This window comes from Phaethon aethereus (assembly GCF_964289735.1).
Source record: "Phaethon aethereus genome assembly, chromosome: 8".
NCBI lineage: Eukaryota > Metazoa > Chordata > Aves > Phaethontiformes > Phaethontidae > Phaethon > Phaethon aethereus.
The window spans coordinates 10899377-10916158 of NC_138584.1; the positions used below are offsets into that span (position 1 = coordinate 10899377).

A 16782-nucleotide genomic window follows, 5' to 3' on the forward strand; every position below is an offset into this window, starting at 1 on the left:
TTTGGCTGATTAAAAATTAAGGCTGTGTCCTGAGAAAGGATTTCTTTTAATAGCCCATTGCTTAATCTGCAAGTAGAGTAAATTAAACCTGTACCAATCCCCCAAAAGTGGGGTTTTGGATTTATCTTTGTGGAGAAGACTGTAGTTTATGTTTGGGAAAAGACTTCACATGTTCTAATAGCCTTAAACACACGTGTGATTAATTCCAGCTGATCCATGAATAGGAAATAATATATGGGGTGTAAATTGGTGTAGCCATAATATATTAATTTATAGAAAGGTGCAGTCTGAACCTATGTGATATGGAGCTCAATATAAGACGATGAGTGTAAAATCTCACTGTGGCATCTTTATAGTATCTCTTTCAGCACAGGCATGAACCACACTAGAACTGAAATTTCCATACTTTGTAGTCTGTTCTTTGGCTTGCTCACAATCCAGTGATCTTAGCTAGCAAAACCAAGCAGTCTCTCCTTAACAGAAGAGCGAAAAAGAAGAGCTTATATCCTGGCCACTAATCAGCCCTACACTGTAGGAATTTCCTCTTCAAACCATCTTCTCTGTCTTTTTCTGGAGCAACTGCTTTCATGGACCATGCTTTCCACTCAGCAAGTCTACAACAACCGTTTCCTGACCTTCCCTGTGGCTGAGAGGAACTGAACTGCCCTCCTTTGTTAATCAGGAGAGCTGAGATTGCTCTGTCAGTTCTGAAGTCCTCCCATACACACAGCTTTATATCCTGCGACATTTAGGTTTTTCTGACTAATGAAAATGCTAGCAGAGTATACTGATTCCCTTTGGCTGATTCTATGTTTTTTGCTTAAATCTGAACTTTCTTTTGTGTAACTTCTAGCTTTGTGTTTGTAGGTGATAATTACCTGCTTTCAAAGGCTTATTATGAGGGGAGAAATCTTGAGAGAGTTTGCTTCTTGTCACATACTTACTTCCTCCTTCTTAGGCCAGGTCCACAGCTGTTTTGAGGACTTAGTGACTAAAATGCACATGACATCTCTCAGTAAAAATATTGGCTTCTTAATTAGGATCTTTGAAAAGACAGTTTTTTAGTACCACAATATCCTTTATTTTTTCCTCAGTTGTCCATATAGACAAATGTAAAAAAGACAGACTACTGACATTCGCATTTCAAATGCACTGTAAGCAAATGTAATATTAAAACATATGAGACTAATCTGAAATCAAACATACTATGTAATTTCTGTGAAGGTGTTTGTTCTCTCTCGGTTACAGGGCAACAGTTCATTGCCAGAAAATGGCCACTGAAATAATTTGCTGATTGAAGGATCTGCTCTTGGAAAGAGACATTTTTCTTATCACTTCACTGAGACTTACCATACATGGTTTGAGTCTCTGAATCCTCTGAGAGTTTCATTTGTAACTTTGGTAAGTAATTTTAACAGTTGATGGTTATGGCTTCTCAACTGTTAAATGAGTGTAATAATATTATACCCGAATGGTATGATGGCTAGAGTGTCTGATGTTCTCACTAAATAATACATATGATATGTTGCAATATTTAAGTGCTATGGAGGCTATGTAAATATCACACAGCCAGAAAGCGTCCACTGTGCAGGAATTTGTCTTGGGGACACATCTTGAAAAGTTGAGTGGAGGTTGTATAAAACTGCTGGGGAAGATCACGTAGAAATGGACCCTGGTTCTTGTTGAGAGCCTTTACATGGTGTTCTCCACAGGATATCATGCACTGTATTCATTTGATGGCACACGTCAGCCCTTCTGTTATCCTGGTTTTGTCTAGGATAACAGGGACTAAGACGTCAGTGCTGCAGACAACGTATGCCTATAATCCAAATTCAAGTTGTGACAACTGCAGGATGATGAAGTTATCGTATATCAAAGCTGGAGTCTCTGGAGTGTCAGAGTGGTATCACTATATCAGTTTTGTTCTGAATACACACATTTACAACAGAATTATTATTACAGCCAATTTGTATAGAGACATACTGCTTAATGGAAGCTAAGATTTTGGCCTGTGTTATAAGACTTGACTCAAAGTTGGATGTATAGAACCTGGGTTTTATCTTATGAGGAGTTTGATTCACTTATGTCCTCTGTGAATTATTATGTGAATTTGTGCAACTTTTTCCTGTGTGATGCCCAGGAAGTCTCTGACAGACTTACAATATGAGGAATAAGCACAAATACATTTTCTTCCCTTCTTTATTTGTCTTGTGACAGGATTCTGCTGGTTCTTTTAAAACCTTTGCAACCTCCAATAAGAGAAGCAATCCCAACATTTATTCCCTTTTTAATCTACTGTATAACAGTCATTTGCTATCAAGCTGTTGAGTACTCTCAGTGCATGCAGTGAGGAAAAATGTCTTTAGTGTACCTTGCATCAACTCCAGGAAAGGTACCACAGCCCTCTGTCATTATTAAGAATTGCATTGAGCTATCTCATTAGGCACTGAACATTACAGAAAACAGAATTAGACTGCCTCTATCCATTTTTTGTGTATTACTGTCATACCTAGAGTTGCATCCTACAGAAATATTCAGAAATATATCCCATATTTAAAGGGTTTTCATTTAATCATCAGTCACTTCATTTGAGGATGCATCTTTTTATGAAGACCTTGTTGCTAGTATAAGAGTTTTGTTGACTGATGGTTTGGGTTTCTCTTTCTCTCGACAGAATTCTCAAGATGCATCCGTAACATTGAAGGGACTCAAAGAATGTATGCAATAGAAAAGTGAGTATGAAAAGAAAGAATGACTGTTAAAACCAGTCCTTTGAAAAGTTAAATCTTGTTTAGCTCCTCAGTAGAAAGAATCGGCTGAAAATAATCCATTTCATTTGAAATAAGGAAGCTGAGCATTACTGCAGCAACTTAAGAAAAACCCTCTTGACTTCCTGGAAACTGAAAGAATTTTTTTTGAAGAAGTAATTGTCTCTGACATCACTAAACTGCATAGTGAGTTTGCGAGTGGTTAGTTTGGGGTAACAGAGGAAGCAACTCCTTCACAGATAAGCAGGCAGTGCAATGTAGGTGCCTAGTTATTCTCCTTTTTGGTTCAAGTTTTGCTGAGAAATTCTTTTGCAGAGAGATAACACTTATTTTGCTTTTCAGAGAGAGACACATGCTGTTTCGTAAGGATACGCCTGATTTCCAGAAATAACCATGTTTTTGTGGCTTAAATTCTTAGCATTTGGTGTTGCATTTCTGAGACAGGATGCTTTTATCAAAGGTAGGTAGCAATTGATATTTCTTTCTCTCATTTTGATCCCTTAATATCCTCTGTAGAAGTAAAAACAAATGAAAAGTTTTGCAAAGTGGAGAAATAACATCTTTATTCAGAAACTAGAATACAATTGTATGCAACAGAGTCAGAAACTAGATCAGGAAGATTGACGTGTAATGTAGAAGGCTAAAATGTCTTCTGCATGGTCATACGTGAGAGTTATACGAACCATTTAAAAAAAATTGTAGTTGTGTTTGAAAAAGAATACATTTAGCTCTCTTATGTGAACCTGTTCAAGACAGTCTTTATGTTTGGTTTCGTCTCACGATGCAGTACTTTTCTATGTTTAAATCCTTCAAGATTTAAAGTGGATAAATCCACTCCACTCAGAAACTACTCACAGTTCCTAAAACTGTGATTTTTGCTACAATGGGGTTAGTAAAAAAATCAAAACATTGCAAGTTAATGTCTGCAGCTGGGAAATTACTTATTTTATATTAATTTTATAAAATATAAATTATATGTTTATTTTATAAAAACTGCTTCTTAAAGAGCCTTCAGAATTTTTGATTGTTTAATTACCCCACTGCAGGTGAATTTGTCACTTGACTTTTTAAATTTTATAAGAGAAAGATAGAGCCCAAGAGGTTTATCTTGCAAAACATACTAGATGTGACAGATAATGTGAGTAGCAAGAAAAGCAATTATTTTTGAGGTAAAACTTTATATAAAGACAAAAATGGATCCATGTTTAAGAAAATATTTTCTTGAAAAGAACATGCAACCTTCTATGTATATGTACCTTCCATCAGTTTATCTAGTTAATGTAATTTGGGATAGTTGATGGCAGACATAAAAGCTTTTCTCTAAAGTAATGCTCACCCTAAAAAGTGTCTTGAAACATATAGTCTGAAATGGCAGCAAATTATATGCGGGGCTGAAATCTCTTTTCACAAACATTGAGTTTATGCATGCTTCTGCCGTCATGTCACTATAGTAACTCCAGGTTTATACTGATGTGAGCAAGAAAATGATCTGCCTTTAGTTGGTAACCGGCTAAGAAGAGCATTTGAAGCCTGTGCATTAGTTCTCTTGTCCTTCAAAGTCTCTGAAGACAGGCAGCACTGAATAAATATGGTTAGTAGCTCTTGGATATTATAAGAAAACAAGTGAATGCTGTACTGTAGAGGAAAAGAACAAAATCTCTTGCTTTTCCTGTCCTTGTTTTTTTTTTTTTAATCTGCTGTCCTACTTTCTATTTTATATGTCTTTCTGAGGCTTCCAACTGCTCCCTTTTCTCCAGAAAGGGCAGGTTACTGTCTGCTCTCTCCGCCACCTCCACAGTCAGTCGACGTGTTAGTTAACAGAGGGCTGGAAGACAGAAAGAGGGGTAGCAGTATTTTGTTTCAAGTAATAGTTATTTTCCCTGTCTATACATAGTAGTCTAGCTCAAACCAGTTCCTCTCTACATACTTCTGCCAAACAGAAGAGCCTCAAACAAATTATAAGTTTTAACTCCTCTGTAGTACCCTTAATATCAACTCAAACTTACAGACCTTGTTTTCACCATGTAGTTTGGCACAGAGATTGATTCTCCTGTCAGGGTGACAGAACCATTATATTTCATCTTTGCTGTGTAGATTACTCTACCTCATAGCTATGGGCAACTGGGTAGTCTTCTAGCCAGGAGTTTGTTAATGGCGGAGCAACGTTTGGAAAAGGTGGTGTAGGCTTTGCTTGTACGGCAAGAACAATTTTCAGGCACTTGTTAGTAAGTGTTGGGTGGGCTTTGGGACTTGTTTTGTTATTAATATTATTATTATTCTCTGAGAGCCTATTGTACATAGTGATTCTGAAGACCTAGCAGGAGAAATTTTAAGGTTGTCTGACTTCCACCACAGGTGCAGACATCCTATAAAACATCTCTAATTTCCTGTAATCACCAAGCTACTTTTTAGAGCATCAAACTACATTAAAACAAAACAAAACAAAAGTTAGGAATATCTAGAGCCTTGCACAAAAGCCTTTTCACTGTGTAAATCCCCCAAATAAAAGGCACGTATCCAGCTGGTTACCCTGGTGAGAAATAGACGAGTAATGGTATTTGTGGGTGTACCCATACATACCAATATACGGTACCGATAAACAGCAAACCTGGAGTTTGATCTGTCCTTGTAAACGTTCGCACTGCTGCAACATCCCGTTAAATTCATTGGTGTTTTGTGCACTATTTGTTAGTCTTTCTTCTCTACCTACATGGAATAGCTAGCTTAACTAAAATCTTTAGTTGCCAGATGTGTGCTTCTTAAAATCTTTAGTATAAGATTGATAACATAACACCTTTTAATATCTAGGCTGACTTCCCAATCAAAAAGTTATGCTAACATACCTGATATAATGGATCAATGTCTGTTTGTGCAGAATAAAAGAAACCTCACCAAAAAAAGCCCAAAAGAAAACAAAAAACTCCAAAATGAACCCAATTAAAAACAAACCACCACCACCCTCCAAAAAAAAAACCCACCCAAAAAACAACAGAAAACCCCTTTGCTTCCATTTAGAAAAAAGAAAAAGAAATGCTTGCAGGACCAGCACTTTTTTTTCCATTAGATCATTAATTCAGGTTTCTTCCCCACCCTCCACAAAAGTATTAGCAATTTGACAGCTTTCAGAAGCCTTCAGCCACTTCTGAGCGACTTCCTTTATTTCAGGAAGCTAAGTAATTGCTTGATAGTTTTCGGTGTGACTTTTTTACTTTCCAAGTTAAAAGTACCAAGCTTTGTCAGGCACACAAAATCTGGGGCCATGCAGTCTTCATGCCCAACAAGCTGTGGAGGTTTCCGCCTGGTAGTGTTATGTTTTCTTTGCACGGACATCAGTGTCAGTATAGCCCATCCTTATGGCTTTGACTTTCTGTGAAAAGCTTTTTCAAAGATTAGTCTATCTCTTTGGAAAGAGTCTTGCAGACCTAATTTTTAAGGACCGGAACTTAGTAATAGTGGGTCATTTTATGCGTAGGATAAACCATAAGGGGAATTGCTCCGGTAGGAGGATAGGTATTAAGGTAAAAGAAAGTGAAGACTTTAGAGCACTGCCTCTGATGTTTTCCTCTTATGAATGCTCCACTGCAAGGTTTTGTTTAGGATTGTATCACATTCTTTTTCTTTTTCTTATTTTTTTTTTCCCCAGTGGTGCACTTAAGGCTTTCTTAAATACATACCCCAGAGTCCTGCAGGCAGGGACCTCTTAATCATTTGAAACAAATTGCCTGCTTTTCACATCTTGCACAGTTCAAATACTTTATTCAAAATCAACTGAGACAGAGAGTTTGTGTATGCACAGGGGTGCAGACAGTCCTGCTCAGTTCCTGGGCTGGCCAGACACAAGCCGGTTCTAAACCAGAAACTGCTCCGTTTCATATGGCATTGTAGCTATGCCACCACCAGGACACATGTTAATTGGAGCACAGCAGCACACTAGCATAGCTATGTGGTTTCTGGACTAGAATTAGCATTTGGATCAAACACGTAGTTTTCTTTACCCATTCACCTAGACCTGCACAAACATAATGAGTAAATGGCTGGGTTGTTGATGTGGTATATTGGTTATAACTACAGATAGGGCAAGAGACATTGGTTCTGGACTAATGGGCCTTTCTTACATAGCATGGAAAAGACATTTGCTAGTCATTCTGTATTCACTCACATCAGTATATTGACATACTGAGAATATTTTACCAGAATAGACCTAAAGCCACGAAACTGCCATGCAGAGACCAGTTCTAAAGACAATCGAGCTCTCTGTGGCATGGTGTGTTGGAACCACTTCCTTTAGTTTTAGTTTTAATTTAATGAACTTACATTTATATATTTAGGTTCTGAAGGACAAATAAACAGTGAATGGGTTAGAAACATTGCATATGTAATGAGATAAGGCAGAAGAAATGGGGGGAGGAAACAGGATAAAGTGACTTTTCAAAACGTTCCTAGTATCAGGAATCAAGTTCTGTTTTTCTGACTCCCGTGACCTATCTGCAGAACTGCCTGCCTCGCTGGGAGCATGTGTGTGCATTAAATAAGTAGGCAGTCTCCACACTGAAATTGTGAATGCATTGTATACAGTGCATGAAAATTAACCTGTTTTCTTTTCCTGTACAGCTGCATTGTGGTATATACTGTACCATGCTGGGAGCAAGGAAAGGAAAACAGCAGGCCATGAAAATGTTCTGTCCTTTGTTTACATTCTTGATCTAGTTTTAAGAGTTAATATTCATAAGCATACATCTGGCCCACCAGGAAGGCAGGGCAAATTAACCCACCATGAACTCGCTCCTGTCATGGCTTGACTTCTCTTCAGACTCATTCAACTACCTCGTTTAGAGTTCACTCGAGTGTCTCTGCTTTACCCCGTGTTTTGCAGCATAGGCTTGCCCTGAGTCTTGCCACTGCCATCCCCTTTCATTTGGGTGGCTGTTCTTCCTGTGCTGCCAGCCCTGGGGGTGAGGACCACAGGGGAGTGCAGCGTGGGGGTGGCTTCAGAGACGGCACCCGAGACAGCAGAGGAACGAGAGGCACTGCTGGGCAGTCTTGCTAGCATGAGTTCAGCTCTGTGGCTGTGAGCGAACTCCTTTCAAACTGTAGGAAGAATATGTGCATTACAGGAATGTAACAGTTAGATAGGGCTGGAATGGATGTCTGTGCCCTGCTCGGGACAGACGTGCCCTTTGAGCTGCCTGCTGAGTGCCGTGATTCTGACCCTCTACTCTGCTCTGGTGAGGCACCAGCTGGAGTACTGCATCCAGCTCTGGGGCCCTCAGCACAGGAAAGACATGGATCTGTTGGAGCAGGTCCAGAGGGCCACAAAAATGACAAGAGGGATGGAACAGCTCTGCTGTGAGGATAGGCTGAGAGAGTTGGGGTTGTTCAGCCTGGAGAAGAGAAGGCTCTGGGGACACCTTATTGCAGCCTGCCAGTACTTAAAGGGGGCTTAGAAGAAAGATGGGGAAAGATTTTTTAGCAGGGCCTGTAGTGATAGGACAAGGGGTAACGATTTTAAACTGAAAGATGGCAGATTTAGACTAGATATAAGGGAGAAATTTTTCACACTGAGGGTGGTGAAACCTTGGCACAGGTTGCCCAGAGAGGTGGTCGATGCCCCATCCCTGGAAACATCCCAGGTCAGGTTGGACAGGGCTCTGAGCAACCTGGTCTAGTTGAAGGTGTCCCTACTCATTGCAGGGGGGTTGAACGAGATGACCTTTAAAGGTCCCTTCCAACCTAAGTCATTCTATGATTCTATGACTGCCAGCCCTGCCTGGGAGACAGCAATTGTCCCCAAGCTCTGCTGCTTTCCGCATTGTGTGGAGATGTCCGTTGTTCGCATTTATTCATCTTTAATTGTGTATGACTAGAAATAAAGCAGTTGTTTCTTTCAGGCAAACTTATGAAGTACAGAACATCAAAAAATTTTGGGGGAAATAGTTTATTCTGTTCAGTGCCCTGAAACACTTCTGTGCAAAAAATGGTGGAAAGTTTTAAAGAGGGAAAACTCTGACTCCTGTAAATATCAAGATTAAAATAACAGGTACAGTTGCGTAAAACACCTGCAACTTTATGATCTCTCAGACTGTTGTGCTGTGTGTCCTGATATATTTCCAGGCTATCCATACACTTGCAAACAGCTCTTGTTCACTGATGTTTCAGTAACTTACAGCATTTTATCTATTTCCAGGCTTCTTTCCCTTTCAAGTAAAGCAGTTTGGGGCCTTCAGTGCCAGGATTTTAGAAACTAGCTGTGAGCACTTCAGTGCCAGCTTATATTATCCATGGTGTTGTATAGCTAACGGGATCCACTTCTTTTATAGCACTACTTTGCAGTACTGCTCTTCCGGTTATTCCCTCCGTGTCAGTGCCTCCTCAGCTAGCCTGCTTGCTTAGGTTTCTATTCTCTAGTTTCAAAGACTTCTCTTACAATATGTCTGTTCTTCATTCATAATCCCACCACCCTGCACAGAACTCTAGAGGTATCTTTTGTTGTGCAAAAATATGGACTCCATGGAGCAATATTTTTAATTGCCTTTTGAAATACATTCTCTTCCTGACAAAAAGAGAAATAATCAAACTAGCTGTCTAACACAAAAAAGAAACCATACAATGAAGCTTTCTGTACAACTTATAAAGACATAGCAGTTCATTAAATGAAGCATATATGTCCTAGATGAGCTGAAAGATTTTACACTCAGGGAAATGTGGTACAATACAGACCCTCAGCTGAGATATAGTACAAAAAATATATGGCTAGTAAAGCCTTTTCAGGTAATCATATACATTGGAGAAGCTGTGAATGGAATATTTAAGACAGTATTAGTCCCTGAACTGTTTATGGATGCTTGCGAGTTAAGACATGTGTAAGTGGAAAAAAGGGTAAGATAAATAGCAGAACATAGTCAAGCTTCTAGAATAAGATCTAAGAGACAGAAGTCAGCTGCAGTCTAGGCTGTCTCAGAAACTCGTGGTGTGAGATGTTAAATTGTTTTCATTTCTCCAGATCTCAGTTTCATCGTCTGTTAAGTTGAAGGTAGTAACACTTACCTTGTTGCAAAATGTAGAGTCATAATTCCTTAAATATTCCGAGAGATGCTTGTCTCTTGCAATCTGTAAACTAGTACAAATTAATCTGAAGAAACTGGTTGTGCATTAGAGTATTTTGAATAGTGTATCTGAGCAAAGACAAGGTGTGAAATAAATGCCTTGTGCATAAATTTCTATCTTGTTCTCAGTCCTAAAGCACAGGTGTTGTCAATGGGGAGCCGATACTTTTGTGCTTAGTAAGAACAACCCATACTGTGCTTAACTTCAGCAAATCTGAAATTCTCTAAAAATGATCACATCAACTGTAGTCTCTATTTTTACCAATGTTGGATGAAATAACTGAAGTTGGTCAATGACTCCTTCTGAGACACAAGAACATGACTGCCAGCTTTTTACTTTCCGTGTCTGCGGATGAGATGAGAAGGTATACTAAATGGACTATAGCTGCAAAAGGCTTCATGTTACAAAGCATCTTCCACACTTAGGGGTAAATACAATAGTGATCCTGTCTAATAAATTAGGTGTTTTAGGAGTCTCAGTGGTAGCATTTATAAACATAAACCAACCGTGCTAGAAAAATGCAGCATTTAAAATTGTATGCTCGCATAATCAAAGGAAAGATGACCAATGTTTCTACTGCAGCAGTTAATCTTTTTGAGATAGACTTCAGATGTCTAAAATGAATGCAGAGTCACATGTATGTACACCTTAGAGAAATCTTTTTGTTTTAATGAATTTTGGATAAGGTATCTGGAGGCTTTCTTTATTCATATCACTCTTTCTTGGAAGAATTTGAATGATAATGAAATATATATTTTTAAAATTATGTGTAATTTTTTTTACTTGGTCACTGATGGCAGTGAGAGCTTGTTGCCTTAGGTCTCTTGTAAGCAATGTAAATTCCCTCAACCCCAAATAATATGTGTGAATGTGCATGCCTGTGCCATGTATCCATGTGTGTGAGTGGAAATATAACATTTATAATACTCGAGACTGCCCAATAAGTACATGAAAATACTTGGCCTTGTTTGCAGTTTCATTAATGCTTCTGTGCTCAGCTGTCCTGCCTCAACAGAACTGAAAGACTTTTCTACATCCTCCACACACCTGCAGTCTAGTGTGTTAGTCTGAAATATGAAATGTGGTTAAGGTTTGAGGGAAAGACGGGAAACAGCAGTAAGACTATGCATTAGTACAATTTAGTAGCATTTCTGATTTTGCTGTCCGAGTCTGCTAATCAAATGATTTAGAAATAAATGTTTCTGAGAGCTGCCCAATACCCTCGCTCTCGCTCTTGGAAAATGTTAGGAAAAACAACAGCTTAACCCAGTGTCAATTTATACTTACAGTTCAGAAGGTTTACAGTGGAATAGTGCTGAATATGAGGGAGGCAGTTCAAGGAAATGAACGTGACATCTATAAAGAGTTATTTACCTTTGATATATCCTTCCTGCTGTGATTAATGCTAGGCTTAAGGGCCTGCTAAGATGCAGTTTTGCACCACCCTGAATAAACAGACAAGTGTTTGGTGCAGTAGCTAGTTTAAGCTTTTGTGTTAATGTTGGGAAGAGAGCTATTTACAATGTGGAAGTGATTCTGCTCCAGACATGTCACCAAGTGTGTCGTCATTGCAGGAGCGTGCCTTAAATGGCAAGGGAAGTATTGCTTGCAAACCACAGCTTCTAGAAAACACTCTTCACTGAGCAGTGAAGACGTTGTAATAACACTGAGCATGTCAGATATGCCATTTTCGGCTGCTTTCTCTGCAGTTGATGTTCTTTCTTTCTCTTTGCAACAGAATTGCTGCTCACCTAAGTCTCACCTCAGTGGTGACGTCAGTGGAAAGTCTGAAAAGGCTTTCAAGTGTCTTGCAGGATTTATTTTATCTTTGTGTTTTTTTACTGTATTTTGTTGAATTTTCTTTGGCTGGATATTAGAACAGGAAAAAAAAGTCCATTTTTTTTTTTTAAAAAAACCTACTGGGTGTCTTCAAACTCAAAGTTCAGCTTTCCTGTTAGCTGCCCTGAGAAATCTGTTTGGAGGAGACACCCTCAGTTTTGACTGTAAGCTCCAAAACACTTGAGAACTGTTTTTTCATAAACCAAGATGATCAGATTTTCAGAAGACCTCTCTGTGTTGGTCACTGAGGTGATGTGAAAAACTGGAGTGTGCAGCAGCAAGTTAGTATTTTCTGAAAGTTTTTCTGAAGTTGTGAGTACTGAACACTTGGAAAGTCAGGAAGGAGCTGCTCCTGTGTGTGTATGACCGTTTGACCTGTGTGTACAGTAGGGCTAATGGCCATAGTCACAATCAAGCATCCTTGTTGGGCCAGGTATGGCTGTACAATGTAGGATGAAATACGATCTTGTCCGCAAAGCATTTATGATCTGATTATGGACAGCATGGATACTTCTTAAGGAAGGGTATGGAGGCAAGAGGAAAGACAGATAAGGAAAAAACACGTGTTCAACCAATGAGCTTGCACAATCCCCTGTGCTATTTATTTCCTTTTCTGAGGAAAGGGCATACAACGTCTTATTCAAAGCAGCATACGACTGATTACGTTATTCCCTGGGTCCAAAATAAACTCTCCTACATAGGTCCGTGTACTGAAGGTCTTACATTGTGCTCTTATGACTTCTTTATGTGGCAACTGATGCACATATTCCTGGAAGATAACTCTGAATGACAAAACTGCTGCAGGTAAAAAACTTAGGGTGCTTCAAAGCTCCTCTCTGGCTATATAGAAACAATAAAAAATCAGGTCACATACAAAGGCACTGTATTTATTGGCAATGATTATTTTCTCCAGCTGTTTAATCCTTCCATTAACATACCGCATTCTCTCACTAGTGAGTGAAATAGGGTAAACAAACAACAGAATGTGTAGATGATGTGTTACAAACACACACACACATTCACTCTCATGTATGGGAGAGCATATAATCTCACTCTGATTCTGAATTCTTGTAGCAGATAACCTATCTGCAGGAGATGAGCTGATGTAAACAGCATCTGTATATGAAAGAGAGGGACCATATTCTGTCCAGTTCAGCAAATTTTTAAGTCATGTTCAGCTTTCTCATATCGAAGTGTTTGTAGATAGTAATAACAATAATATTTTAATTTTGACCTGTAATTGACCTAACAGATTTATTTAGACTGGAAAAAAAAATTCATACTATAACCCTTTTCTCTTGGAAAGAAATACAGAACTTATCTTCAGGGTTGAAGAGGGTGACATCATGTTTCCTGATTATCAGATGGTGAACTCTGTAGACACAAGCTCTGCGAATTGCTTGCAATTAATTCAAGTGTGACTTGGATCCATATTACAGTATAGAATATTTTTTTGAAATATTTGTTTAACTCTACAAAGAGGTGGGGTTTTTTTTTGTGGAACTGCTTGTGATTCATTTGCTGAGTTGGAGTTCAGGGTCATAAAGACTTTTGGGTTCTAGATGGCTGCAAGTTTGAGTGAAAATATTTTCGTTCTGAAATGCTAAGAGTTTGGAGTGGCTGTGTTGACTATTACATTAGTTGATCATAAGATACAGCTTTGAGTAGACTTTTGGATAAAGCTGATGTATTGTGTAATAACTATTTAATAATATTATCTTTCTGTAAAATCTGAACTCCATCTGTTATGTCATCTTGTCCTTGTGGCAGTGAGCAACCATATGTAGCAGGAAACAGGTACATAACCCTACATAATTTTTAGAAAGTAACTTAAAATCTTTATGGCAGTCTTTGAAAAGCATTACAGTGATTGATAGAGTGATAAATCTTCTAATTTATAGCTGATGTCAGATCTTTGCAGTGTTAATGGATGCAATCAGAATCTCTTTAGTGAAATTTTCTGCAGTTATAAGAATTGGCATTCAGAAAGAAATTCTGATCAGATATGAAGCCAAGTGAGGGGATATCAATGTTGTGGGACAGGGAGTCAAGATGTGATGGAACAGCTATTGCTACCCTAAAGCATGATGAAACTGGTTTAAGAGAAGAGATTGGATGCTGGGACTGAGATGGCAGTGAGGAACAGAGCAGCTGAAAGGAGAGGGAGAAAGACATGAAAAACTGATAGAAAGCCTTTACATGATATTTCAAGGCCTGAGATAGCAGCCAAAGTCCCTGAGTTTCACCACTCCGGGACTGTCAGCAAATATCTGCAAAACTCATTGATGAAAATTTTCTAGCACTGTCCTACACAGAAGATGAAAATGTCCTAATGCTATCAGTACTCCCTTAACCCCAAGTGGTGGATCTGAACAAGGAGATATGTACATCCCAGTCCCGCTGATAAAGCCTGGGGAGAGCGGAATTGTGCCCTTTTGTAGAGTTTCTGATTTTTTTTTGAGGGTGGAGTTTCTTAGAAACTAAGAAATCACATGTACAGGGTGACATGAAGGTTGCAAAGCTAAGTACTCGGTTTTCAGGAAGCAGCCTTGTCTCTATATCTTATGGCAGTTTTTACTGTCACATACCATTTTTCCGCTACAGGATTCTCTTTTCTGTGTAGAGAATGAAAATATATTCAGTGTATTATTGTATCTGTGTTGCTCAATGTATAGTTCAGTCTGTATTTATGGAATTACTATTCAAAACTTTCTGCAGCTAGAAATATTAGTTTCTTCTTAAGCTTTTTGATGATGGTGCTCATCTTCTGTAGCTGTGCTACACACATACGGATCTTCATATTTGTGATGACAAAATGACCCAAAGAGAAAATCAATCTATTGATTCAGAAAGTTTAATCTGAGACAAGCACCATACTCTTTAAAGCACTCCTTCATTAATTTCTGGTTTTGAAAGGCCACTACTTCTGCAATTCTCATTACTATAATTAAAACAAGAACCTGTTAAATGCAGACCTATTGTTAATGACTGCTGTATGGAAAATTAGTATAAGTAGATTTTATAGCATCATACAAGAATTCTGTGACATGAGCTGGAATATAATCCTGTTACCTAAACCAGCATTTTACAACTTAGCTATGAGATCTCTTTTATTTTTCGTGGTCCTCTGCTTCACTAACTCCATGGCGCATGCACAGAATCAGGTCTGCAGGCAAAAGGTACCTTCACTGCATGCTCTGAAGTGTTTCTGTGCTGGACCAGAAGAGCAGTCTGCAATCACAGAATGAAAGATCTTGGTGAATGTTCGTAAGTGTTAGGAAAGAAAAAGAGCTAGGGCTTTGCACTGGCAATACAAATGGACATTTGCCAACTCTTGAATAATTAACTTTGCTCCCTAGACAATGTCTTTTGGAACAGCTTATGCACATACGATTTTATTATAAAATAGTCATTGTACATTGTGAAAGTCACACGTATCTGTGACTTTCCAGGTTGTAATTCTGTGCTGAAGTTCTTCTGGCAAAAAAGCGGGAGGCAAAAAAAGATTTTTCATAGCTATTCTTCCAATCTTTGGAACTGAATTGAAGAACTGTTACTGAAATTGTGGTTTGTTGTGTGTTGATGTGTTTTTGTTTTTGTTAAAACACCTGGTGAGGTCTAGTTAAACGTTCAGTTCTTTGCAGTAGCGTAGTGCCAAACCTGCCACATTCCTGCACCTCTTGACCAAGGGCAACCTGTTGGTAGCTGTCTTTCCTACTTATTTCTGAGGATTACAATTGTTTCTGTTGTATTTATGAAGTCTATGGAAGTGACTTGTATCATGTAAGTGTTGTTATTTTTGTATTGTTTTTAATTATTGGTATCAAAATGAATACTGCGTTTGTTGATATTTATTTGACAAAGGGCATTAAATGTTGTTTTATGAGGAATTCCTGCTTCTTGCAAAAAGGAGTGAAACATTTTAAAGTAGATGCCACATTTAAAGTAGTTCACATGAATATTGATAACGTTTATAACAATCTCAACCAGACTGTGTGACATCAGGAAATGCAGAATTACAATCTTCAGAAGATGTTAAGTGTTGGTTTGGACAAAGGGCATTGTAATTCCCATTTAATGGAGCATGGAATTGAGATGAAAGTAGGGGGAAGATCGTACTGAAAAACCATCATGTTGTATCTGTTTTGAGCTGGAGACTTTATTTTTATATCTTTAACCAGCACGAACACTTACAGAGTGGATGTTGGTAGGAAATTTAAGTAGAATCCTTGGATATCTTTGTTCAGGCGCAAGAGATATTTGAGGAGAAAAAAGAAATCTGATTTGTTGACTATTTCAAGTCTCTCTAAGTTAAGATATCAAGCAGATTTTGTGTTACTGATGTAATGCCAAGATAAGAATTAAGTAATTAAAGAAAATATTTTGGCCTCTGTGGGTCATGTTAGGATTCCTGAAGCACAAACTGATTTCAGTCTTTGTGATAGCCACCAGAACTAGTACAGAGCTTAGCTCTGCTGACTAGTTGGCCACTATCGACTGATTTGCTACTTGGTCCCTTGTCTCCTGTCTCCAGCTCCAAAGCCAGCGAAGAGCTGGATTGGGGGCCCACAGTGGAATAAGCTGTGGAATCTGATAAGATTTTAATTCTGAGCACACTTATAGTTATGGAAATAATGTCCTTCATTTTCTTAGTGATTATATCTGATTCATTTTGAGGGAGAAGCACTAACATTCTTGAACTGATTCATCAAGATAGGTAGCATCTTTGTCTCTAGATGAGTATGGAAAATTACCTGACCTTTGATCGATATTTTGATAAAAGCCACACAGGCCTAGGCTGAGTTTCCAGGAAGTGTAGACAGAATATTTTCATTCTTCCACTTATAAAAAAGATGAAAGGCAATTCTTAAAGGGGAGGAGGAGGAATTCTTGCTCAGTGAAGTTGCTCAGAATGTCTCTTCTCTAGAGAGTAAGCATATTGTGCAGAAGGAATGCAGAGGGAAAGAAGTAATGTTTAATTAATAAAAATACATTCATTTTCCAGTCAGGAAGGCATCTCATTCATATCTTAATAATGGTTAGAGCTGCACTACTGAAATTATTATAGTGT

General features: G+C 38.5%; 1 protein-coding gene across 1 annotated transcript in view; it reads left to right on the forward strand.

The window, feature by feature from the left end:
- Positions 1 to 3161: 3161 nt before the first annotated feature.
- The window catches only part of PTPRC (protein tyrosine phosphatase receptor type C), a gene marked incomplete at its 5' end in the record, with an annotated part of 65418 nt that continues 51797 nt past the window's right edge, over positions 3162 to 16782 (forward strand). The window contains one exon of the mRNA XM_082002750.1: positions 3162 to 3228. Coding sequence (XP_081858876.1) covers positions 3162 to 3228 — 67 coding nt within the window. The remainder of the gene's footprint in view (positions 3229 to 16782) is intronic.